We start from the raw sequence: 26048 nt of genomic DNA on the forward strand, positions 1-26048 counted from the left end.
GTAGTGTTTTTTTGTTTAGATTTGAAGTTGTAGACAAATTAGCAAGGTAGTTCACCTGGACCGGACTGGCTCTCTTCTTGCAGCCTATACTTTTACCATAACTGGCAGGATATTCTATTGCGCACGGAATGTGACCAAAGGATCGTTTTGTAATAGTACTTTGAACTTAGAACTTAAAGCAGGGTTATTGACTCCCAGGATCTCAAGACTTCGGAAGGCACAACAAATCCTCGTCTTGGTAAAAAGAAAAAAAATCCAATAAAATCCTTCAGAGAAGACACAGGAAATGTGTGAGCTTTGGGTATTTCATCCATTAGGTAACTTCTTAATATGTTCAGACTTGCATCTCTCTCTCTCTCGTTAAAGTTTTTGAGGTTAGAAGACCTCTTCCTTGCCTGCTATAATAGGGAAACTTAGCACATTGTTCTGCTGTGAAAATATAGCTACCAACGAAAGTAAACAAAGGAACCAATTAGCAGCACCAGTCATCCACCTGAAATATGATACAATTTCTATTTACAGATGCTAAAATTCTTGTATGAGAAGAACAGCAGTCAGCTGGAGATGTACAAATGACAATTAGATCAGATTGCTCCTTATATATTTCTGGAAGAATTTCTCCTCTTTGCAGTACTTATAGAGTACCTTATAAACCTCAATCAAGAGTTTTGGAAATCGACTGTAGAAATAGCTATCAAATCCTTCAGGAATTGGCCCTAATAATTCTTGGATTTCTTGAGGAAGTTCCCTGTAGTGATTAAACTTGTTCCTTATTACCCGCAACAGGTCACGAACACTATCAAACTTATATCTCCTATACCGACCAATGTTATTAAGGAATGCAGTTTCCATCTTTTCATCCCATTTCCCACCCAAAGCCACTGATGCAGTACTTTCTAGTGCATTTAATAGATCTGATTCATTCTCCCTGTCTTCCAATTCAACGCGATCACTAGCCTCTCGAAGAAATGAAAGTCTCACCTCAGAACTCCAAAACAACGGATGATGCAAAACATCCAGTGCCTTTGGCCTGCAACATGTCACAAGCAATGCCGTTAAAGAAGAGATATTGTGTACAAGTACCAGGTACATTGTTACAATTACGTTTTAAGTCTTTAGCAATAGATCAAGCTAAAAGGTTTCCTCCAATACCAAGCTCACAAGAACAGAAAGAAAAGAAATAGACAACTCTGCTGGGGCTATAAGCATATAACCAGCACAAGTAACTTCCTGATAAGACAGCTGAAAATTTTTCAACCTGTAAGATTTCAGGATGCACTTCACATGCCTGTATATGTGCAGGTGGATAAGAAGAGCTGTGCTAAGGTGTAAAGCCCAAGTATATTAAAGGAATGCATAACAATAGGATCATCAACATTTGGTGCAAACTCAGAGTGAGGATAATGAATTACCTCATTTCTGGGTTGGGATCCAAGAGATGAGAGAAAAGATCCATTGCTTCTGGTATAGTCTCTATTAAGAAGAGGTCCTTTCGATCATTCACAATATTTACATCACGTTCAATACTGTCCCCATAAGGGTGTTTACCACCAGTGATGCAAAAAAATAGAACACAGCCTAAACTAAATAAATCCACAGCACGTGTTTGGCGTCCTTGACGAAGTTGTTCAGGTGCTTGCCAACCTGAACTCCCATAACCTACATTGAGAAGCAATATAGAGAATTAAATCACTCAAATCTTTAAGCAAGCAATGTATACTGAAAATATAGCATAAAAGCTGGATCATCAGTCAAAATAATCAACATTTTCCCGGTAGGTTCCTCCAATCCTGCCAAAAGAACACCACGGAAATGCATGGTTTAAGTGTTGCAGAAACGTACCAGATAAAATGATAAAGAAGCTTACCAGTAGCACTTCGGGTTAAGGAAGACATGTCCCCAATCAAGCGCTTGCTAATGCCCATGTCTGAAAGCTTTGCACATAGGGATCTCTCCTTGATTATCAAAACATTTTGAGGCTTTAGATCTCGATGTATGATACCAAGTTCATGTAAATGGGCAAGCCCAGAGACTATGTCTCTGCATAAATGATAACAATATCAAATTCTGATCAATCACACACAAACAGACACATACACATTAAAGGATATGAAACTTACCTCATCAATTTCAATAAATGGGGTGAAGGGCACCCATTAGGCTTCCAAAGTTCAATATCCTTGTTATTTTCCATCACAGTACGTAATTGAACATTATACTCATTGAATAATTTTGAATCTTCATCCTTGTCAATTGTTTGAATTTGAAAAGATTTGGAGTATACATAGATCAGATCATTCAAGCTACAAGTACAACGTTCTAGAGAGAGATAAACAAAATCCTGATCAAACTCTACCCCATACCAGCGAACAATATTTGGGTGTTGATCAGAAGCGATAAGATTCTGAATCTCTTTCAAAGCCACATCATGATGTGTCTGCACAAGACGTTTAACAGCTACTGGACGGCCATCATAAATCCCCTCAAGCACAATGGTACCATTGCTTCCTTTAGCTATTTCTTTGTTGGAAACAAGTAACTTACCAATTCTACGTCCATCTACACGACCATCAACAAGATTGGTAAAGGTCAGCGATGATTTGCCTTCATTCTCTTCCATATATGGAAGTCCGTTGGTGTTTCCAACTGTATTCTCCTCTTGGACAAGTTTCTTCCTTTTCTCATTTTTGGCACTGTTCTTACCATTCCCAGATCTCTTAGGTTTTTTCTTTTTATGTGCTACCGCTTGCAATTTAAATTCCTGATCTTGCTTACTCCCTTTACCCTGTCTTAAACGGTAAAAGGCTATGCCTATGATAGTCAACATGGTAGCAAGGACGGTGATGAAATATTTTATGCTGGATCCTGCCATCATTTCAGCAGACCTCCTCGTGATGTTCATATTACTATTATCGAACATAAGAGGGTTTTCCATCTCAGAAGCTGGCAACGCAAGCCATGGTTTATCACTAGGAAGAGCCAGTGGGAAAATATTAGCAGGTGGCAAGCGAGGATTTTGATTTGAAGCTGGCAAAGGGATTATTCCATCTAGCCAGTCAAAGACAGGGAGAGACTCCAACAATTTGTGATCACGAATTTGGATAACAAAAGGCTTCATCTTACAAGGCAATTGCAACTCAGAGTCGTGCATGTAGTCTACAGAAAATTTATTCTCTGACCCCAGACATCGAAGTTCAGCATCAATTTTGGCAAATGCTACGTTCCATAATACTTCACCAGAGTTTGGAGAATAATACTGCAGCACATAATCTGTCCTCATGATGTAGACAAGCCGCTGAACTGTTGTTGAGTTAACAGGACCAAACTCCATCAGTGCTTCAGCATCCTTTGTCCAAAGAACTGTCTTTCCTGCATCATTCTGAACATCTAGTGTAGGAGGAGGATCATCTAACCTATAAGTTTGAACAATTCTTCCAGAGTTAGCATCAACAAGGTATACAGTGGTCTTCTTTACTCCCAAAGTGATCCCTCCATCCTCTGCTATGTAGGGTGTTCTTCTAACATATTCTTCAGCGCTCAGTTCAAGTTTTTTCTAGAGTGCAAAACAATGAGATAATAAGACACTATTACCGTAGATGGAAATGATGAAACAACGCATATCCACGGGACCTACCATGTTACTCAATCAGTCAAATACATACTTATTAGACCATATTGACTAAGAAATCCCAAAATTAGTACACACAACTTTAAGAAAGAGACGTAGGGTGAGTTTTGGTACCAATCTTCCTTGGCGCCAGCTATGGACATAGAGCTGCAAATCTTCCCCACAATCGACAAACAAGTCACTGTTTGGCCCAGATGCATTAAGCTTATCGTTGTCGTGGTCATGGAAGGCCTGATATGATGAATAAATCGGCCTTCCTGATGCAATTGACCAGTGAACTTTCCTTGATACTCTGTCCACTAAATGCATTGTTCCGTCCAGAGTAACCACCACTGCAATATCATCGTCACTAAATAAAAACACCAGAAACAATTATTAAAACTGGTTTTAGGCTTTTAAGCTAAATCCAGATAGCTCGCTGCAGCTATCATACATGGACGGAACCAATTAACGTGCAATTCAGCAAAATTCGTAATAATTAAATAAAAAAGACTTTTTTTTTTTGTTATTGATCCCATGAGAAGAGCAAGTTTAAAGAGCGATCTTTTGCTACTTACGGAGAGGGCGGCAGGAAATGATTGGAAAGAGAGGTTTGGGAGATCTCCGAGCAGAAGCAGCCGCGTATTGATGGAGAAAGTAGGATCATTAACAGCAAAAGGAATAGCGCAGATCGTCTCATTTCTTGCCAGATTGGTAACTTACTTATGACAAAATTTCCGATCTTTATGTGTAATTTTGGAAATGCGAATTTAGGGTTTTCGAATTGGGAGATTTTGCATAATGCCGCAATCGAAGGGAATCGGTCAATCGGGCCTTGCCTTCTTTTCTATCCAGCCCTCCACCTCTTCCGTTTGTTGGATTTGTCACGCTGGGTCGTTTCTGTAACCAATGATATCGTGACAAGTCAGCATCGGCAACGAACTTGTCCTGCCAAACTAGGTGGCTAGTGGCTGCGGGTACTATTTTCAATTCAAAAGGGGTCAAAAAGGATTTTTTTTTTTAATTTTTCCCCCCTTTTCTTTAGTTATTTGCTTTTTTACCCTACTACAATTAAAATTTCCTCCAAAATAACAACAAAATGAAAAAATATTGATTTAGTTACTGCATATAACAGCAAAACCATCCTTCCTTGTTAATCATATGAAAGGCTACATATTTATTTTTGATTTTTTTAATTCAAAATGGCAACTGCGTGGAGCATAATTAAGAGTGTTATTCAGTCTTCTAAGCATGTTTAATGGAAAACAGAAAATTCCATCCTGCAAACAAGCTAAGACTCCCATCATGCATTACTGGAATGGAGTTCATAGAATCATCTGTTGTCCATTCGGGACTTCGGATTATGGTTTGGTCTCTTCTTCTCTTCATTTTAAACACACAAGGGTTGGGGTTTTGAGCTTTTGCTTCGTCTTCTTCCAACTGGTTACCTAATCCATGTCCATTATCAGGTTGGTTGGGACATCCTGAAGTGCCAGGTTTAACTGGTTAGCGGTTACCTAGTCGAGGTATGCATGGGATGAAGTAAAACATTGCATGGGAAGAAGACAAGATTTGTAATTCCCGAGTCTCAAAATTGCGTGCGCTTCATTAGTTCCCATAAAGCCTCTGTTTTTACTCTTCAATCGTCATTGGTTATGCGAGGTTTTAACCTCGGATTTAGAAATTAGAAGGTCAAAGAAACGGGGCTTGCAATTCATACAAGGAGCCCCTTCTCCCAAGTTTCTCATCCATAGCTACAAGTACAAATTAATCCAAAGATTATTGCAGCTTTTGATGGCTTCATTGAAATGTTATTTGACAAATTCTGTGCATGTCACTCAGCTGTCATTGCAAAATGAGCATAATTTTGTTAACATGAACATCGAAAAACCTTGGCCACTATACCTTATCAACAAGAAGGAAAAATGAAAATTGCAACAATTTAAGCTTCATAAACTTTGCACTCCTCGTCAGCTGGGTTTGTCTTGCAGAAATCCTCCAGGGGGTCAGCACTTCCTGCTGCAGGCACGCCTGGCCACTTGCTTGCCACCAAGTGTGCCAAATCAACGACCCTTTGGCTGCAAATAAGAAATGCCAACCACACAACGGTTATTAGTGGCATGATCGAAAGATATAGCTCTCATTTTTTAACTACTTAGACTGCTTGCTTGAAGCTCACCTGTAACCCCATTCATTGTCATACCAGGCCACCACCTTGACCATGTCATCTCCCATGACCATGGTCAATGAAGAGTCAATGGTGGAAGAAACATCAGAGCACCTGAAGTCCACTGAGACAAGAGGAACGTCACACACGTCCAATACCCCCTTCAATGGCCCCTCAGCCGCCTTTCTGAAGGCAGCGTTCACATCTTCAGCGGTAATACCCTTCTTCTCAACATTCACAACAAGGTCAACAACTGATACGTTGGGTGTTGGCACACGGAGTGCAATACCGTTGAGCTTGCCCTTAAGCTGGGGAAGCACAAGAGAGACAGCCTTGGCAGCACCTGTGCTTGTTGGTACAATGTTCAATGCTGCAGCCCTGGCTCTTCTCAAGTCACGGTGTGAAGCATCCAAGAGCCTCTGGACAATCCGCCAGCAATAATTTAGTTTTCTTTTTTTTGCTGAAGCAATTTATTTAACATATAACCTATCATAAAAACATAACTAATTGTTGGGAATATACAACTTTTGAGTTCATCAGTAGAGCCTTTGATTAATTAGTGTGATTACCTGGTCACCGGTGTAAGAGTGGGTGGTTGTCATAGTTCCCTTGACAATTCCTGCAAATTAGTTTTGGTATAGTCAAAGAAAGAAAACTTCAAACTGTAACACAGGCTATATTGAAAGAAGTCCATCTCCAAATGTTTAAGTTGTGAAATGATATATGAACAATGCTTACCAAATTCTTCATCCATGACTTTCACAAAAGGAGCCAAGCAATTGGTGGTGCATGAAGCATTGCTGCAAGCACGAAACAACAATCAAATTCTAACCCACTAGAACAATACAGAAATGGATATGATTATCCATGACTGCTTTATTAGCAGGGGACTCTTTCTTCAGAACTGACCTTACGATGTTTGAGACCTCATGGTCATAATCCCCTTCATTAACTCCAACAACATAGGTTGGAATGTCTGCACCTTTAGCTGGAGCGGTTATGATAACTTTCTTGGCACCAGCTTGTATGTGCTTTCCAGCTCCAGGGCCATCTACAAAGACTCCTGTTCCCTGTAGAATGCACCTAAAATTATTCAATAATCAATCTAATACTCTTAAAAATTAGGTAAACTAGATGACAGGAGATCAGGTATAAATTGTATGGTATATCCATGCTTTGAAATTCTTTATGGTTGCAATACCAATCATTCTTTGGAGGCGAAAATCTCAGAGCATTAACATCAAGGACTTACCTCGATAACAATGTCAATGCCAAGTTCAGCCCAAGGAAGCTTGAGAGGGTCCCTGTTGGAGACAACCTTGATGGGCTTACCATCAACACTGATGGTTTCATTGTCAACTATTTTCACATCAGCCTTGAAAGTTCCCAACATTGAATCATATTTCAGCAAGTGTGAAGCCTGTGTTTTACATTGTATATCATTGGTTAATAAATGATATTAATCAAACTTCAGAGGTTGACTCTTAAAAAGCATCTGGCAAGTCACAGTTACTTACATTCTTGACACCACCACTGTCATTTACAACAATCACGTCGAGGGGTGAGTTCTCCCTACCATGCCAACATCGGAGGAAGTTCCTACCAATGCGTCCAAATCCATTGATTGCAACCTTCAATTTGGCAACTGTTTCTCCCCTAACAGGAGTTGATCCTCCAGTCTAAATTTCAAAGCAGTTTCAAGTTATCAGCAACATATAAGAATTAAGAACGAGGTGCTTTGAAGAAAAATAAATCAATACATAGATTCCTATTAGTTTTTCTGTTGGTTATCTAATGGTGAACTACATAATCAACCTTTTTGTTGAAAGTGAAGCCCATGCAACCTGACGATGTTGGAGAAAGTATTAATATCTTGGCAAATTACTTGGTGAAGCATCAGAATTCAGTACTTTTGGACATACCTAAGTCAAGCTTAAGCAAAGACTACCAAGAGCCTATGGACCCAGATATCCATAACGTTGAATATTATCCAATGAAACATTGCTTTGCTGACGGCGAGCAACAAAACAACAAGCAATTCTTATCTCTACAAATGAAGAGAATAAGAACTACCAAAAAAACTCAAAAAAAAAAAACGGTGAAACAATGAATGAACCTTTGGAGTAAGTTGGGCAGCCACCACATCGAAAAAGGATGCTTCTCCAACATTCCTGGCAAAGGTCACACGTGAGTTGGATCGAAGCCCAGAGAATTCAGCAACTTCCAGTCTCTGCACAACAAAGCTGAGAGTGAATATCCCAGAAGCAAAAGAGCAACAAAACTACATGAAAACAGAAAAAGAGAGACCTTGGTGGAGCATTGAGTGGGGAAAGAGTGAGTGCTCTTTGATGGAAGCGTGGTGCTGGCAGGGATTCTTGAAGGAGCTAGAGCTGCGTGAGTGGCCATGGCTATTGGCTGCCAGTAAAACTAAACGATCAACTTCCCGCAGTATTATTTATACAGTTAATATACTATTGTTCAACGCCCTCTAAGCATATAAATTATGGTTGAAAGTGAATTAGAGGAATGTGTGGTGAACATGGCCTATGCAGATAAACATGTGATAGGATATGCGTTCGAGAACTCAGCTCATGATTTGAGCCACAGCTCCTTCATCCATTCTTATTTTTCCTAAAGTGCCCTTGCACTGTTTTCAGAATGACCAAGTTTAATCACCACAAACAAATACGTATCGCACGTAGTGCGTTCTGAATTCAAGAGAGAAAGGCCTCAGGCTCAATGGGAATATGGGACCCGAACAACAGATTTTTACAAGCAGTTTTCTGGCTATTAGGACATCGTTTCTGCTGGTGGTGAAGATTCAAAGGAAATTTAATATCTATGTCACTTCACGTTTCGAAGGATAGTTAATCATTTTGAGGCTAACAACAAGACGAATAAAACCCATAACTAGGTTCTTGTCCAGCAGAAGTAGGCCATTCTTTCTGATCATACGTACATGACTGAGAAAGAGAGGAACATTCTATTTCCGAACAAAGAGATTAGAGATGCGAATTACTTCAGCTGTAAAGCCTTTAACGCCAGCCAAGCCTGAGCTGGGAAGGAGCTAAAATTATAGGGATAAAGAGCCAGTGGCATAGGACAAAGATGGAGCAATGCAAATTCATACATCTATTCTCTTCATGAGTACATTTTTACTGAAGCACAAATGTCCATTTCAGTGTACCCAATGTAGAATATCTCCCAAACCCCAAATGATGCATCAATTGCGGGAGATGTTGGGAAAGAAAATATTTATTTGAAGATAGATCGCTCCAATTGTTCCAAGTAGTAGCAAATTAAGTTTTAGAAAACCAACTTGTACAAGTAGGAAACGCCTCAAATGTTACTCTTCGGAAGTTGGCGCAAAACCTTGAGCATCTTTACCATCATGTACTTCGAAAAATATGTATTCATCTATTTGTGCAACAACCACAACTTATCCAAAAAAGAGAGTTACACTGTTCACCAAGAAAACATGAAAATTACACTAATGCACCTATTATTTCTTAACATGGATAACACAACCAGTTAAACGGCAATGTGAACAGCAAGGCAATTCATATGGCAGCTTCAATTTCATCGGAGTTCACAGCAACTCCATTTGGGGCATCTTCAGTTCGGAGCTGAGCAGAAACATCGTCAATAGCAGAGTTCAGCTGAGCAATCTTCTCGGTCAGAACCTTCCTTGTTTTCTGCAAAACAAAGGCCAGTCACTATCATTCTGTTTCTAAAGAAAACATGATAAATGCTGGTGCTTTAGACTTTAAAGCACACAATATTCAGGCCATTCCATATTCCTTAGAAGGCAATACTTCTGAAAAGAGTAAGTGCTCACCTCCAAAGCTTTTTCTTCATCATATATGAATTTAGGCAGTCTCTTCATTAGATCCTTCCTATCAGCTCCAGCTAGTGCCTTGCTGATCTATAGAAGGCAAACAGGAGAAGTATTTCAGTAGTCACAAATGACCATCATATAAGCCATGAAAATGAATAGTACAGCACTATGAATAGCCAAACACATAATAGTTCCTCAGTTAAGGACTGTAGTTTTAATCATCTAAAAGGGAAAAATCACGAATGATAAAGTTACTTAAGACTGGAACCATAGACGTAGAAGTGCAACCTGTTGATAAACATATGGGTGTATTTTACTTGATAATAAATGACAAACATACATAGTTGAGAAACAAGGGGATATTTTAGTACAATTTTACATCCATTTGCAAAGGTAATATCACCTGAGGAGCAAATACACATCCAAGTGCACCAACCACGAGTCCTCCCAAAACAAAACCTCCAACAAAAATGCTTGCACTGCTTGGCCTTCCACCATCACTGTAAGAACAAAAGCAGCAAGAGACTTCCATTGAGTACTTAGGTAATATTACATGTTAAAGTTCCCCACAGAACATCCAAATAGGTTCTAAAGCTTTTCTCAAAAGCTCCCAGTTAAAGGATTATGAATAAGTGCTATCATGCATTCTTACGCTCAAAAATTTTCTAAGATGATACCTGTATGAAGCTTGAACTATGAGTGGCCTTCTAGAGACAGAAAGTTGCAGTTTGCCCACACGATTAGAATTGAATGCCAAGTTGGTAGGGCTGGCACTCCCAAAGCTTTGGTCTGCTGCCTTTAGATGAGAGCCTAGAAAAACAAATTTGGCAGAGAAAGTAATGAACAGTCTTTTAAAACTGAACAGATGGTTTACTTGCATATGTACAGAAATACAGCTTTGGTGTAGACATGTGATAGAAATTAGGATTAATGTCTGCTTATTTTTGTGTTCGTGTACAACAAAGAGCAAAGATAAACAATCTTCTGATTTCAAAGGATGGACTAGAGCATGATGCTGCTGCTATGATCTAACAAATTCTGATATCAGAAATTAGAATTAATGCTAAACCCCGATTCTTGCAGCAAAAAATTTAAAGTGCTGAACTAAAATGAAAAATAATGACCATTTCTCTTTTTCTTCCACTTGCTGTCAATTATTTCCCTCAGGTTTAATGACAAACCAAATAAAAAATTTCCAAAATATGCTAAAAAATAAAATAAATTGAATCACAAACAATTTTTATTGATCTAAGTGAGTAGCAATCTAAAATTTTCCTCATCAGAGAGGTTTAAAGAACAAAAGCTGGGGCATAACCATGGTAAAGGAAAATGGACAATCCAACCATTTAGATGAAAACAGTATGTTTGATAGAAACAATTTGAAAGAAAAGGTTTGAAGAATACAACTTATTGCAGCCTGCAGGCCCTGATTGACCTTGTTATTAACAAAATCACAAGCTTTCATAGATAAATACGAACACCATTACACAAGACATTTCAACCGCCATAAGAATCTGCAGGGCTATAATACAATTACTTTAAAATCAACACACTCAGAGGCCTACCGCAATTATTCTACCACCCACCCGCAGCTTCAATATTGACAAATGAACCAAAGTCCACGGGAGCAGCGAACATGGATTATTTTTCTTTAAATTTTCTTTCTCCATTAATATATATTTCACAGAACAAAAAACAGAAACAAGTACAACTTTGGGCAGTCAACATAAAGAGTCTTGTAAGATGAAACATGAAACAAAAACTACTAATGTAATAATCAATCATTCAAGCTGATCGCTGCTAAAAATTTTCGACTACGGCCAAATAAATCCCATGGTTTAAACAATAAAAAGGAGAAGATTATGATGCATTAGAAGTTGAATCGCATTCCATCATAAAAAAAAAGGGGTAAATCGTATTACTTACAATGAATTAACAGCAAAAAAAAAAAGGAAAGGAAACAGAGATCAAGAAACGAGATGTGAAATGGGGTTATTACCAGACGATAGTTGGATTCCACGATTTTTCGGCAAAACCAAAGAATTTGAAAGGCTAGTCATTTTCCAAGAGTGAAGAATACAAGTGAGAGAAGCGCAAGAAAATGGGGAAGTTGAGAGTTGAGGGAACAGAAATACTCCAATAAAAACGAGCACAAGTTGCTACTTCTGAGTTCCGAGTTCGATAATATCTATGCCTGATTCACATTGACGACGAAATGTAATCATGGATCCCCTGCTCTCCTAGCCGTTCGTTTCCGCCCCTTGCTGTTCTTGGCCCAGCCCCTAACTTCTTAGTTCCCGGCCCAAGTAATGCTCGTACTTAGCTGCTTTCTTGAAATATCAGAAAAGACCTAGCCCAATCATTTTATTCATAAAAATGGAAATCCAAATAATTAATCGATTTAATTAATGTAATTTAATTCGATTACTTTGATTTCGATATAAATCCAGTTAGAAAATTAAACATATGAAAAAAAAGCTCTACCTCAATTACAAAATTAATTATTAAAATGCAAAACATGTTATAATAATAATTGCAAGACATATGGCGAATATTATATATATATATATAAAAGACAATAATATTGACAAGATTATGCTTTAGTTTGAGACATAAAATGTTACTAGTTTCAAGTAAAGATTTCAAAGTTGATTCGCTTTTTCCTCGTGTTAAATAAATTAAGGTTCATCTTTTGGATTAAAATACTGTTCTTATACGAAAAATTAAGAACAAAAGAGGTGGGTGAGAGTATCCTTTAATTCGTTGTCTTCTGAACTCTCCTCCACGATATAATAAAGCATAGTTGAAAGATCCATTCCATAGTTAACTCCTATGTTATTGCTGAATTAGCGAATGTTCTATGTATCGATGGAGAAGGTTAGATTAAATATATTATACGGTCAAATATTTCACATTATATTTAATTTACGAAATAAAATAAAAAAAATAATCGTGCATCGAAAAGAATGGAGCTTTTAATTTTAAATATAGATATAGTAGTTCATATACGATCATCATTGCATACCCGCCCAAGGATATGTTTCTTTATCACATTCTCTCTTTCGGCTGCATTGGCCGGCTTGATTCCATATTGTCTTCGGGGTAGTTGTTTAATATACCTCTGCGTCAGACGACCACCGCATTTGCAAAACAGTCGTACAGTTCTTTCTCGTTGCGGAAAAAACATGCAAAATATGACAAGTTTGAAGCGTGTGCCAAATGAAAACGCGCTATCGTTTGCCTTTCTTTTAAGTAATTGCACCACATAGTTATTGCCTTCTCTCCCTCCAGACAATCTTGTTAACTTGGCCTCCTTGTCTTGGTTTCCTGAGCGTTTGATTTTGTGAACAATGGCTGCCACTAAGGGTAGGTCACTGGAGGAAACACCAACATGGGCTGTTGCAGCTGTGTGTGCAATATTTGTGATTATTTCCATACTGTTAGAACATGGAATTCATTCCCTCGGAAAGGTAAATCAAGGGATTTCGTTGACAGGTTCTGGGGTTGTCTGCAAATGTTTCTTTTAGAAGTTTTTCTTATTTAATTATGATTACAACCTGGGTTTATGACAGTGGTTTCAAGGACGCCAGAAGAAAGCCATGATGGAAGCTTTGGAGAAAATAAAAGCTGGTTACTTCTCCTTTCTCTATATATTATTGCATTCATTTTGGCCAAACAAGGCAAACTCCAGTCTGAGTTAATGATGATTCTCTCATTTTGATTTTTGCAGAGCTGATGCTAATGGGCTTCATATCGTTGCTACTTACAGTGGGTACCTATTACATTCCAGAAATATGCATCCCTGAAAAGATAGGAAATTCGATGCTTCCATGCAAACCAAAGTCTAGTTATGCAGGTAGTAAAGATAAAGGTAATGAAGATCAAGGTAGCGACGACGGGAATGATGGCAGGAGAAAGTTACTTTCTTATGATAAAGATCTGATATGGCGTCGAGTCTTGGCCGCTTCCAAGGAAAAAGATTCTTGCGATAAAGTACTCCGGCCTTCTTTCTTTTTTAATATCTGCTGCCTGTTAGCTTTTTTATTAGTTTAACAAAGTAATAACCAATTTTCCCAACGTCCTTTTCGATAAAATTATAGGGGAAAGTTGCCCTGATTTCACAAAGCGGGATGCACGACTTGCACATATTCATATTTGCGCTTGCTGTTTTCCATGTTCTCTACAGTGTAGCCACAATTCTACTGGCCAAGGCCAAAGTAAGTTTTTTCTTTTCCTAACATACTGATCCGATATTGAACTTGGATTTGATTCCCGTGGAGTTTTCATCCTAAAGCTAATGTTATAGTTTTGGTAACTGAATTTGATCAGATGAAGAAATGGAAGGCCTGGGAATCAGAAACATCAACCCTGGAGTATCAATACGCAAACGGTAACGCTTTGCCTGTTCAGACCTTGCTTTCTAATAACATCTAAATTTGAAGTCCATTCAATCCGAAGAGCTGTGTGTCTCGAATACACGTTAAAATCCTAAACAAATTTGTGGCCAAGAGCCAGTCCATCAAAATCAAAAATTTTCTTCATTCTAATATAGTCCCATGATTATGTTATGTTTTGATATTTCAGATCCTGCAAGATTCAGATTCACTCATCAAACTTCTTTTGTGAAACGTCATTCTGGTTTCTCGACGACTCCTGGCATAAAATGGATAGTAAGACGCATTTTTCCTGCTAATCAATCAAGTTAAACTAAAATCCCATTTGAATAATGCAGATTATTTTTGGTAAGTTAATTACTTCAATATCATCTTAATTTACAGGTGGCCTTCTTCAGGCAATTCTTTGGTTCGGTGACCAAGGTGGACTATCTGACCATGCGCAATGGATTTATCAACGTAAGCCGGCAACATATATTATATTTTAAATAGAACTATGATGAAAGATTCTACTATTAATAATTGTCGTTTCTCCACTTTGACAATGCAGGCACATTTTGCCCCCAACAGCAAATTTGACTTCCATAAATACATCAAAAGGTCAATGGAAGACGATTTCAAGGTCGTTGTCGGTATCAGGTCTGTTCTTATCTTCCTCCATCACTGTCCAATTTCTCTCTTCAATTTTCTTTTTCTTGGATATACCCAAGAACCTGACACTAATTATCAGTATTAATTACAAGTCACTGTTGATTTTGCAGCACCCCTCTATGGGTTTGTGCTATCATCTTCTTGCTTCTAAACGTTTACAGTTAAATCATTCTATCCCTTTCCATCCCTTTCCTTTATGAATTAGTACAACTTTCGTTGTTGCATGATGGATGGGATGATGAAGTAAGTAATTTATATATGTTTTAACATTCATGGTGCAGAATGGCAAACTCTCACCTGGTTGTCTTTGATGCCCCTGTTGGTAAGACACACATCCTTAAGCTTGGTGGAAAAATATACACAGATACTGCTATACTTTTTTACTTACTAAGAATGGAAAGTATGTAGTTTAAGTTTTAACCAGAAAAGAATCTTTGATTTCGGGTTAAAGAAGAACAGCCAATCTATCATATCTTTTCATAATTCTTATCAACTGGTAATTCCTAAATCGCATTGGTTATATATTAATGGGAATGATCAATTTCTCAATTTGTGGCAGATACTCCTTTTAGTGGGTACAAAGCTTGAACTAATCATCATGGAAATGGCTCAAGAAATCCAGGATCGGACTGCTGTGGTTAGAGGCGCTCCGGTTGTGGAGCCAAATAACAAGTTCTTCTGGTTTAATCGACCCCAGTGGATACTCTTCTTAATTCATTACACACTGTTTCAGGTAAACAATTCGAACTTTACCTGTACTATTATATATGAATTAGTAGTCTTAATTATCAGTAATTAATCATTAATTCAACCAAACTTACTATTGATTTGGTATACATATATATATGCAGAATGCTTTCCAAATGGCATATTTTCTGTGGGTAGTGGTAAGTAGATCGATTTCATTCTTTATTTTCAAATTCCATATAGTTAAATAAATGATTTTCTTTTTCCATTTGCCAAGACGACATAGAAAATACTAATTCAATTACATCTTGTGCAATTTGCAGTTTAAATACACCATCAGCTCTTGTTTCCATGAAAAATTGTATTTTGTTTTAGGAAGGGTTATGCTTGGCGTGGGCCTCCAGATACTTTGCAGCTACATTACCTTTCCTCTATATGCCTTGGTGACGCAAGTGAGTAGCAGCATTAGTTAACGCAATTATAATAGGATACGTAATTAATTAAAAAATATATAAATTAATATATTTTATTAAAATAAAATAATCTAATACGTACATATTAAAATAAAAAAAATTCGGACATGTTGGAAAAGGTCTACCAATTAGGTTCATATTCTTAAATATTAAGCTTAGTTGGTACTTAATTAAATACGTTGTTGCATTTTTGTTTTTGTTTTATGCTTGCAGATGGGATCTCACATGAAAAAGTCAATATTCGAGGAGCAAACAGCCAGGGCTCTAAAGAACTGGCACAGGGCTGCAAAGAAGAGAAACAAGAAGAAAACAGCAGGAGGAGGGGTTGATGGGTTTTCAGGGATCGCGAGTGGGGAAACCACACCGAGCCAAGGTACATCGCCCTTGCACTTGCTACACCATCACGGACACGGACAGAGGTCCAGCCAAGCAGACATGGATAGCGTTCTTAATTCCCCTGTTTCCTATTCCTACCCGTCCGACACCGATCTCTCCGATATCGAGGGCTCCGCCCATGCTCGCCAAGCTCAAGAAACAAGAAAACTTGAACATCAAGGGAAACCAACAGATCATAGCGTTGATTTTACCTTCGTCAAGCCTTAAAATATTAATTGGAGCCCATATAGTATACAGTATTTATAGACAAAATTGTATTTATATTATTATTTTTGTATTAAATAATTAACGAAAGTTCATGTTTTGTTCAAGCATTTGCAAGAAATTAAAGGATGGAACCTTTCGGACAAAAACCTAAGTCAATGTTCGAACAAAACAGTAATGTGATGCTTAAGGCAGATCAATGGAGCTAAGCACCTAGGCAAAGTCAAAATGCTTCTTAAGTTTACCAAAATCTCAATAGTTTCCACATTATGGTTCAATTTGAACAATTCCAAGAGTATTCTAGGCGTATTTAGAATTTACCATCTTTTAGGGGGCCTTGCACAATTTGTGAAATGCGAATTGACATGGGCGTTCCTTTCATGTTTCCTCCAATGGGGGCAACGGTAATATGCATGTACCCTTTGTCAATGGTCAAACAAAAACATTGCAGCCACCTTAAATTCACCACAACATTGGGAAACTAGTCTGTCTATGTCAAGGAATAGTTGATAATAATACCAAATATACCTATCAGGATCTAGGATTTTAGTTTTAAAGATTGCTTTCCATCCCTTATTTATATATTTTATTTTTTATGATTTTTTTTTTATTTTTTCATACTAAAAAAGGTATTGAAACCGGTAGAAGCAGTGCAATTTGTTTTAGGGTGCATAACACTTTGATTTGGACATAATAAATCCACCTAACCCCATAAAAAAAAGAATGGAAAACGACAGGAAAAGAATAAAAAAGGGCACAATTCACCATCAATCAATGGAACCATCACAGCATGGCCATGTGATTCATTTGACAGATAGGAGCAGGCCATGGAAGTGGAAGTTTCTCTATGCTCCACAGAAAGTTTTTTTTTCCCAAATTTAATGGAAGATTTTTATTTTCAGTCATTCAGGTCAGGAGGTAGGGCATCAACAAACTTAACACAAATCAAGGGTCCCTTTTGGGTAATTTCAAGCAGTACATTACCCTTGTGTAAATTAAACTTTTCAGCGACCTAAAATGAAAAATGAGAAACAACATGGCCGGCATGAACAGAAGTATTAGATAAAACGGTGTCGTGTGTGCGAATCTCGTTATCTAAAAAATGAAAAATGGAAAAATGGTCCGACACAGTCCTCTTTTTTCCTCCTTCTCTTCTACTTCTTCTTCTCCTTCTTCAAGGGCTCTCTGATCGATGTGTTCGACTCTACAAACCCTAAAACCGAAAACCAACTTCATGGGTCATCTCAAAACCGGTTTACTGCTAGTGGGTCGAGATTGAACCCTTTCTTTTTGAGGTGATCGAAAACAAAGATTTTGCTGCCAAAGAAAGATAAAAAAAAGACCAGACCAGACCAGACCAGTTGTGAGGCAAATGGCTTTGAGATTTTAGTTTAAGGGGTTCTCACGATGGGTTTAGTCAAATGTGGTGGTTCTTTGGAGCAGTGAATAAGGAGTTTAGAGCACCTGTTTGAAAATGGCGAGGCGTCATGGATGGGAACTGCCAGCTCACACATTTCAGGTTCATTTCTTCCCTTTTATTATTCAGCCAGCAGCTTCTTTTAGTATTGTTTTCGAAAATGTAGCCTTTTTGGTGACTTTTTGATTACAGTTATGGGGGTCGTTGCTTGTAAGGTTATGCATTTTAATATTTGAACAAATTTTCATTTATTGTGTGTATGTTTTATTTTCGTTACATTTATGTACATTATTCTCTTTGTGGATGAGTAGGTTTTCCTCGTGTGTTTTGCATTTAATTATGTCCTATATTTGCAAGTTTTTTTTTTTTAAATGAATACAGGTTAACTGGAGTTTTATTGTTTGAGATGCGTACTGTTTTTGTTAGATGCTCAATTTTGATTAATTATTATTTTTTTAAAGTACTCTTTATAGCAAAATTACATAAGGGTTGTTTCAAGTATGGAAGCATCCAAGGGCGTTTCAAGCGTGGAAGCACTTAGAGGAGTTTCAAGAGCGGAAGCGCCCGTGGGCGTTCAAAGCGTGAAAACGCTTAGAGGCGTTCTAAATGTGGAAGCACCCAGGGGCGTTTCATGCGCCCAGGGCGTTCCAAGCGCAAAAGTGCCCAAAGAGCTTTCCAAGTACAAAAGCACACAGGACCAAGCATAGAATAGCTATTTGTATGGAAAAGTGAAAGTAACTCAGAATAAGAGACTCAGAATAAGAGACAGGGTTCATGAATTACTTTCACATTTGAGATGTTTTAGAGAGTTTGGTTTGGTGGCTCAGATATGGAGATAGTTAAGAGGACTTCCTCTTAAACTTTCCTTGAAGTACATGTGCTTTATCCTTTTCTCTTTCCTTACTCCTTAAAAATACATGTGACGTACTTTTAAATGCTATTGCTTCATTTATCAAAACTTACACCCATTACCTAATTACGTGATCATTCTTTTAATATTTTGTAAACCGTTCTTTAATTGTTTTTTCGTGACAAACACGTTTTCCCATGATTGAACGTGCTCTCCTAAACAACTCCTAAGAAAGCGTTCCTACTCAGTATAAATATAAGAATTTGAAAGATAAGATTGGATTTTTTTTAGAGACCCAGCAGAGATTACTTTGAAAGCTCTCTCAGGATTCCTCCAAGCATTCTTTCTCTTCAGCTTTTCCCAATCGTCATTATTCGCTTCCTTTCCCACCTTTTCTCATCCCTCACCACTTGCCACTTAAAGTACTTACACTTCAAGGACTGCTCCAGTCTTCCTCTCTGCTGCCTCTAGCGCATCCCGATTCACTCACTGCAACACGTCCTCTCTCTCTAACCAAAAGAACCCTCTACATTAGCCTTCATTGATTTGTTGAGATTTTTCAGATTTTTTCTTTTTAGGAACTAAGTTCCACTTTTTCTTATTTGGAAACCAAGTCATGATTGTAGAAGAGAATCTTAATAGTCTACAAAGCCATATATGGTAGACTTGATGTTTAACTTAGCAATTTTTCATTGCCTTGGTAATAATCAAGTATTATTGGTTCCGTGTTCTTGTAAGCTCTAGCCTCTAAGAAAATTCATGGTGTAAATTTCTGGCATGTGTGTTATTTCAACAACAACTAATTAGCATTTTGTTTTTGTTTATTTTTTAAATGGTGGACAGGTTGTGGCTATCACGGTTTTCTTTTTGCTATCTGTTGCATATTATGCCTTCTTTGCTCCCTTTCTTGGAAAGGACATCTATGAATATGTGGCTATTAGTGTCTACTCTGTCCTGGTAAGCACATAACCTTTTAATTTAGTTTTACTGAAGTCTTTAATGCTTTAATCTAAAACTTCTTTGGTTGCTTTCTTAGTTATTATCTTAATACTTGATTTTCATTTTCAGGCACTCTCTGTTCTCATTCTTTACGTTCGATGCACAGCCATTGATCCTGCTGATCCTGGAATTCTTCTTGAAGCTGACAAGACATCAGCTTATAAATCACATAATGAAATGGATCTGCCAGGTAACTTTTTCCATTGCCTTGTGGTTTTTCCGTATAAGACTGCATGGAAATTATGAAGTTAATTGGTTGATTGATAGAATAAGCATATGAGAATTGTTGTATTGCTGCCTGTATTAAGATATGAGCTTCTTTCTAGGTCTTTATTCTTCTCAATTTATCATAGATTTCATGCTGTTCAACCAGGGAATTCTTCTTCTATTGAAGAACCTAGCAAGATAGGATTAAAGTATGGAAGACAATCTAATAGGCATGGTTCAACATGGTGTTCCAAACTAGGAGGTTTCTTTTGTGGTTGTCTTGTAAGAGGGGATTGCCGCAAAGATGAAGACCTGTTGCAGCAACAAAATGGAGAAGAAGATGCTTTATTCTGCACATTGTGTAATGCAGAGGTAAGATTCATACTCGCAGCTAGTCCTCCCCTCCCCCAACCCTGCGCCTCAAAGAAAAGAACCTTTTTCCTTTTGTTTCCTCTCACTCTCTCATGTCTTTTCACAGAAATAAGAGAAATGAGTAAGCAAGGCAAAGATGTTTTTTTGTTTTTGTTTTTAATAATCAAAATTAGCAATAGGAAAACTTAAGACACTGCAGTATCTGGTTTGACTATTAGCCCAAACTTGTGCGTTAGCGCTCTTAGCCACGTGCATGCTTAAACACAAAAACCGTGTTCTGACATAGCTTTCTCTTGTTAGATGATGAAAAGACATAATGTTTCACCTTCTTCTCATTTAATTTCTTTTGACACACCTGGGTGATGCATGCAAGAAATATCCATAGGATGAATTCATACTAGTTTCTAAGAGTTGCCACGCTTCTGAAACAACTGGCTAGCACATTTTGCTATTTCTGAATGAAGCTTGTTTGTGATTGCATGGTGTTGATTTATAATAACTCTCTCCTTGCCCCTTTCAACTCACCTTTTGCAGGTGCGAAAATTCAGCAAGCATTGCAGAAGTTGTGACAAATGTGTTGATGGATTTGATCATCATTGTCGAGTGAGTTATTAAATGTTCATCTCTGTCACTTTCCTGATTTCATGAGGCTAAGTTTCTTTTTGAGAAACTGGTAAGAATTGCATAGCCAGGATATGTAAGTTATGTAACTGGACATGAAAGTCACCTAGGGCTTCTGGTTGACAAAAAAATTAAGTGTAGTGCCTGGGCCTTATGCTGTAGTTTCTGTTTTTTGCTCTGCAATTAGTAATTCCTCACTAATGTTCTAAAAACCATCTTGTCTTTGTATAATGATTTAGATCTTCATATATTATTGGGCATGACTAAACATTTTACTGCTTTGCATCCAGTGGTTGAATAATTGCGTGGGGAGGAAAAATTACATCACTTTCGTGTGCTTGATGGCAGCTAGCCTTGTTTGGGTAAATTTCTTACAATAATTTTTGGATAATGGTTCATATCACTCACTTATAACCTCCTGACAAGAACTGAGCTTATCTGCCTGTACCTATGCGTGTTTGTGGTTGTCAGCTTATTGTTGAATTTGGTGTTGGCATTGCTGTCCTTGTTCGATGCTTTGTTGATAGAAAAGGTACAGAAAGTGAGATAAGTGAGAAACTTGGAGTTGGATTCTCCCGTCCCCCCTTCGCTACTGTGGTGGTTTGTTTTCTGCATTCTCTATCTAACAATTCAGATTGTTTCTGTCGTATTGCAATGTGACAGAGCAGCGTGGGTTGATCAGGAGGATGTAGCGTTGTTGATTTCATCTATTGCCCTAAACAAAGATGCTTAATCATAGAATATTTGCGTGAATTTTTTTTTTTTTGGCAATCATGAACTCTACTGGTTTGTTCTGTGAGTTTTCGCTTAAACCTCAACTTTTCTTGGGTATGTTAGTTTAAGGAGTGAATTGTGTTGATTGGTGCTTCAAATTGTTCTGTGAATGCATGTATGCTTCCAGTTTCTTGCGATTTAAGTTTACATACATTACTGCTAGTGTTCACTTCTCCAAGAATGAAAGAAAACCTTGTTTGCCGTGGGTTTTGCCTTAACCTTTTTACACAAATGTTTAAACCTTGTTTGCCATGGGTTTTGCCTTAACCTTTTTACACAAATGTTTACAGGCCCTCTGCACAGTTGTTTCTTTTCTTGCCACTGTGCCCCTGGGAGAACTATTCTTTTTCCATATAATTTTGATTCGGAAGGTGTTTTCTTAAATCTCGCTCTCCATCTTTCTCTCTCTTTCTCTCAGCCTGTCATAATATTTTAGTACTGAATCATTGTTGTTTCCAACTGCAGGGTATCACAACATATGAATATGTTGTTGCAATGAGAACACAAAGCGAACCACCTGGACAGTCTGCAGATGGTGGAGATCAGCAGAGTATGCCTTCGTCACCTACAAGTTCAGCTGTGACTGCCATAAGTGGAAGAAGCTCTCTTGGAATGAGCTTGCAATACAAAGGTGCTTGGTGTACCCCACCAAGAATCTTCATGGACCACCAGGTACCACTATTTCTTTAATTACAGACTTGAATAATCAGCTATTTTATGTTGGAGATGAGGTGGATTTATTTATCTTAGTTGTTATAACTACTATATGCTTTTCAGCTGGGTGCTTCTTGTTATTCGATCCCTATATATATTCTAGTACCATCAACTGAATATACTCTTTCTTAATAAATTGCAGTTTCAATTTGTACGTTAAAAGAGTAGGACTGCCTTTGCATTGACAAATTGTGACTATAAGTATGAATTCAAAATTGTAGTTGTTATTATTATTATTATTATTATTATTATAAAGGAACAAGATCTTAAACATGGTTCTGTATATGCACTCATATGGTGATCAACTGTCGTGGATTTTCTGTTACACATTAAAACTGATTATTTGTCTCTCAAAGGATGAAATCATCCCTCATTTGGAGCCAGGGCGCTTGCCATCCACAGTAGACCCAGATGCAGTACACTCACCGGACAAGGGTAAAAAATTACCCCAACGTCCTGTCCGAATTAGTGCATGGAAACTTGCAAAATTAGATTCCAATGAGGCAGTTAAAGCAGCTGCCAAAGCTAGAGCATCGTCATCTGTCCTTCGTCCAATAGGGTCTCGACATCATTCATACAGTGTTGATCAACCATCTAGTAGTAATGTGAGCGGAAGAAGCAGTCCCATCAGTAGTGATCTTGGGTTTCAGAGTAAAAATTCTAGAGCAGGGGCATTGAGCTCATATCCTCCAAGTCGTGCTAGCAGAGAAGATGCTGAATCATGTGGCCACAGTGTTGGCAATGTTAGTAGTCCTCATCTTTCCAGCATAACCCCCTCTTTGGCACAACAAGATTCAAATAGACAACATTTCAACCCCATGTACCAAATGTCAGCCAATCAATCTCCTTTGTCAGCTAAACAAAGTGAAGAGAATGAAAATGCTGCCCGTGAAAATGCTGCACAAGAAAATGCTGCTGGATATCCTTTCAGAAAAAGTTTAAGTGCTACAGAAAGCACAAGAACTTCAGTTTTTTGGGATCCAGAAGCTGGGCGCTTCGTTTCTTCATCTTCCAGAAGTGCTGGTTCTTTGCAGGTTCCTGGAACAGAGCTTTTATATACTGGTCAATCGATATTTTTTGGTGGTCCTCTTATGAAGGAGCAGCTTAACCGAGGAACAAGGAGTGGTAGTTCATTGTCTGTTGGCTTGGATAGAGGTTCTACATCAAGTCATTATCAGCAGGGTAGATCACAGAGAGGTGGCCAGCTACCTGTGTTTGTTCCTAGTGATTCTCAACAAAAGCAATTTTCATCTAGGTTGCCTTGAGCAACGAAATAAGGGAAACTAATTTGGTTTTCAAGATAGCTTGTGTTAGAAGTTAAAATTTTCATTTAATTTAGTTTATTTTCTTGTGCAGCCTGTGGATATCTGCTGCACGGTTTAGGTTCTATGCTTGAATGCAATTTAGTTGTCAATTCAAGGCAGTTTCTTTACCTTCTTTTTTTTCTTCAGAGCAAACTGAAACTATTTAGCTTTACAGAATCAAACAGTTTATTCGGGCATGGGGCATGGCCTTGTTAACCAAAGGGTTTTCCATCGTTGTAGTTACCAGTTAATTATAGTATAGGAATTATAATTTCATTTAATCACTGTGTGCTGTTGATAATCAGGATCTGTAACTGTAAGAATTCTGATTCAAGTGGAGCACGATTATTATATATTTTTATTTTTATTTCTTTTGTTTCAAGTCAGATTATAGCAGCGTTCAAGATGCAAAATATTATATTATTACGGAAAAAAAGGGGTCCAGAATTCTAAAGAGACAAATCTCTTCATGATTTTCCCTAGAACAGAGCTTTTCTAGATGTTGCAAATGAAAATACAGCAAGAAACATGGTGCTAGCTTTCAACTCACTTTTCCTTGGTCTACCTTATGGTCTCATACTATTTTCCTCCTCTTAGTCTGTTCTGTCCTGGAATTTGGAGATTTTGCAAAGATAATAGAACGATCTGCAGTTGATAAATTACTATTCATTTCTAACTATGGAAGGAATAAACGGAACGTAGATGTAATCAATCTCCTCATCCTCAAAACATGTTTGATCCTGCTGCTTTGCCTCGATCTTCTTCCACTCATCTGATTTTATGTTATACATGTGAATCCTCTTCTTTTCTGTCCCTTAGAAACAACCCATTTACCGTCAAAGAATATGACATGTAAATCGTCTCCAGATGGTAGAGATGCTACACGGGTTCGGACTAACCCCCTTGCAGTTATCATAATCGTTGAGGACCCAAACCAAAAATTCTAACGTTGAAAGATAAACTACATTGATCAACCCTTAGTTGGTGGGAAAGAGAGATTTTGAAAGGGAGATTTTGATACGGTATTTAAGAATAGGAAAAATTAGCTTCAAAGCGAGCTTTTCAAATAGACGTCTATCTTTAAATTTATTTCGCTCCCATCACTCGATATGCAAAGGATATATAAAGGGAAATAACACGAATAGTCTCAAGGATACAATAAAGTCAACGTTTAACTTTCGTATTACACTTACCGCTAGATACACTCGAGGGTTTACAAAATCGTTTGGCCTTATTATCAACTTTTTACCGTAAGTAGATGATAAGAAATTCGAAATATCTTGAAAATGATAAAAACTCTAGTATTTGTGTTTATAATAAAATATAACATTTTCTTACTCTTACTCTCTACACTTTTGAATTATATATTGAAATGATAACTATTCACTTCTATATCTAATAAACACGTTATGTCACTTTTCGTAATATAACTTTTGAGCTAATAATAATTCTTCCATCATATGAAATATCCTTCAATCTTGAAAATACACCAACACCCTTTGACAAGGCCGAACCATGGCTTCTTTCTGTTGGGACTTTATCATCTTCAGTACCAGTTTATCTGGCATGGGAATGATCCGCGCGTCTTCTGTCTTCACATTGAAGGCAACAATGTTGCCACCCTGCTTAATCCAGTGAAGAGATCCATTAAAGTACACAGCTTCAGCTCGGGAGGCTTCAAATATTTTTTTTTTCCTCAATGGGAGGCTTCAAATATTGATTCACACCTCAGTCTTGGGTTGGACTTTTCCCATGAGTTGAGAGTGGATGAGAATATCTCAAACCCATACTCTTGATCTTCATCAATAACAAAGACATGAACTATCTTGTAGTCATGCCCGGAGATAAGAATGGGATCGTAGGCCAGACCAAGATTGTGTCTATTCTAGCACTGGGGATAATATCGTTTTGGCCTCGGTATAAGCTGAAACTTTGGTTGTGGGATTGAAAACAGTGAAAAACTCGGGAGTTTCAAAGGGAACGTGAAGAAAAAGCCCATTGCAAGAAGTTTCAAAGGAAGGGGGAGCCAAGAAATAGTTGGGTTTTTGTTAAGAGTAGAGAGGGATGTAGACCATGTTTCCAGGATTAGAAATTTAGAATATGCGACGCAGCACAAACCAAGTATACCTTCGAAGGAGTTCTGGCAGCATGAACGGCTGCAAACCTGGGATTGGAGATGATCTCATTACACTCCTTGTTCACGCATTTGATCGAACTAGAGATTCAATAGGCATGCAGATAAATATGTTTGGGATGAATCACGAATTCTTGGTTTCTCATGCATGGTGAACAAAGAAAGTGGGGTATTCAGAAATGGGGTTCTGGAACATTAGATTAGATTGTTGATGCTAACTAGTTCCTCTTATCATATGC

General features: G+C 37.8%; 5 protein-coding genes across 9 annotated transcripts; 2 read left to right on the plus strand and 3 right to left on the minus strand.

Moving 5' to 3' along the window:
* LOC18591735 (serine/threonine-protein kinase/endoribonuclease IRE1b) lies at window positions 288-4478 on the minus strand. Of its 2 annotated transcripts, none has more exons than XM_007018039.2 (6): window positions 4186-4478; window positions 3743-3977; window positions 2121-3553; window positions 1868-2040; window positions 1413-1659; window positions 288-1030 (listed from the first exon to the last, which is right to left on the minus strand). In XM_007018039.2, exons 1-6 carry the CDS (start codon window positions 4305-4307, stop codon window positions 580-582), a joined length of 2661 nt encoding a protein of 886 aa, XP_007018101.2. In that variant the 5' UTR covers window positions 4308-4478; the 3' UTR covers window positions 288-579. The 2 variants fall into 2 exon arrangements, with proteins under 2 accessions (XP_007018101.2, XP_017981237.1); XM_018125748.1 differs by having other exon boundaries at window positions 3743-3960; window positions 4186-4476.
* LOC18591736 (glyceraldehyde-3-phosphate dehydrogenase B, chloroplastic) lies at window positions 5375-8229 on the minus strand. 2 transcript variants are annotated; one of them, XM_007018043.2, is made up of 9 exons: window positions 8082-8229; window positions 7891-8004; window positions 7292-7453; window positions 7027-7194; window positions 6684-6844; window positions 6513-6574; window positions 6344-6393; window positions 5787-6193; window positions 5375-5685 (listed from the first exon to the last, which is right to left on the minus strand). In XM_007018043.2, exons 1-9 carry the CDS (start codon window positions 8178-8180, stop codon window positions 5550-5552), a joined length of 1359 nt encoding a protein of 452 aa, XP_007018105.2. In that variant the 5' UTR covers window positions 8181-8229; the 3' UTR covers window positions 5375-5549. The 2 variants fall into 2 exon arrangements, with proteins under 2 accessions (XP_007018105.2, XP_017981240.1); XM_018125751.1 differs by lacking the exons at window positions 7891-8004; window positions 8082-8229 and adding an exon at window positions 7590-7628.
* LOC18591737 lies at window positions 9014-11910 on the minus strand. The gene is made up of 5 exons (XM_007018044.2): window positions 11612-11910; window positions 10290-10422; window positions 10016-10112; window positions 9613-9699; window positions 9014-9469 (listed from the first exon to the last, which is right to left on the minus strand). Exons 1-5 carry the CDS (start codon window positions 11670-11672, stop codon window positions 9335-9337), a joined length of 513 nt encoding a protein of 170 aa, XP_007018106.2. The 5' UTR covers window positions 11673-11910; the 3' UTR covers window positions 9014-9334.
* LOC18591738 (MLO protein homolog 1) lies at window positions 12963-16559 on the plus strand. 2 transcript variants are annotated; one of them, XM_007018045.2, is made up of 14 exons: window positions 12963-13082; window positions 13185-13242; window positions 13343-13605; window positions 13713-13829; window positions 13942-14002; window positions 14197-14282; window positions 14391-14465; window positions 14557-14645; window positions 14768-14817; window positions 14939-14979; window positions 15217-15390; window positions 15509-15544; window positions 15668-15796; window positions 16031-16559. In XM_007018045.2, the coding sequence occupies exons 1-14, from the start codon at window positions 12963-12965 to the stop codon at window positions 16418-16420; spliced, it is 1689 nt and encodes a 562-aa protein (XP_007018107.2). In that variant the 3' UTR covers window positions 16421-16559. The 2 variants fall into 2 exon arrangements, with proteins under 2 accessions (XP_007018107.2, XP_017981239.1); XM_018125750.1 differs by having other exon boundaries at window positions 15724-15796; window positions 16031-16237.
* Window positions 17536-24042, plus strand: LOC18591739 (protein S-acyltransferase 21). 2 transcript variants are annotated; one of them, XM_007018046.2, is made up of 10 exons: window positions 17536-17936; window positions 19528-19641; window positions 19753-19873; window positions 20057-20262; window positions 20797-20865; window positions 21174-21245; window positions 21355-21483; window positions 21948-22028; window positions 22123-22329; window positions 22728-24042. In XM_007018046.2, the coding sequence occupies exons 1-10, from the start codon at window positions 17892-17894 to the stop codon at window positions 23634-23636; spliced, it is 1953 nt and encodes a 650-aa protein (XP_007018108.2). In that variant the 5' UTR covers window positions 17536-17891; the 3' UTR covers window positions 23637-24042. The 2 variants fall into 2 exon arrangements, with proteins under 2 accessions (XP_007018108.2, XP_017981238.1); XM_018125749.1 differs by lacking the exon at window positions 21948-22028.

The sequence above is a fragment of the Theobroma cacao genome, chromosome 8 (assembly GCF_000208745.1).
Source record: "Theobroma cacao cultivar B97-61/B2 chromosome 8, Criollo_cocoa_genome_V2, whole genome shotgun sequence".
NCBI lineage: Eukaryota > Viridiplantae > Streptophyta > Magnoliopsida > Malvales > Malvaceae > Theobroma > Theobroma cacao.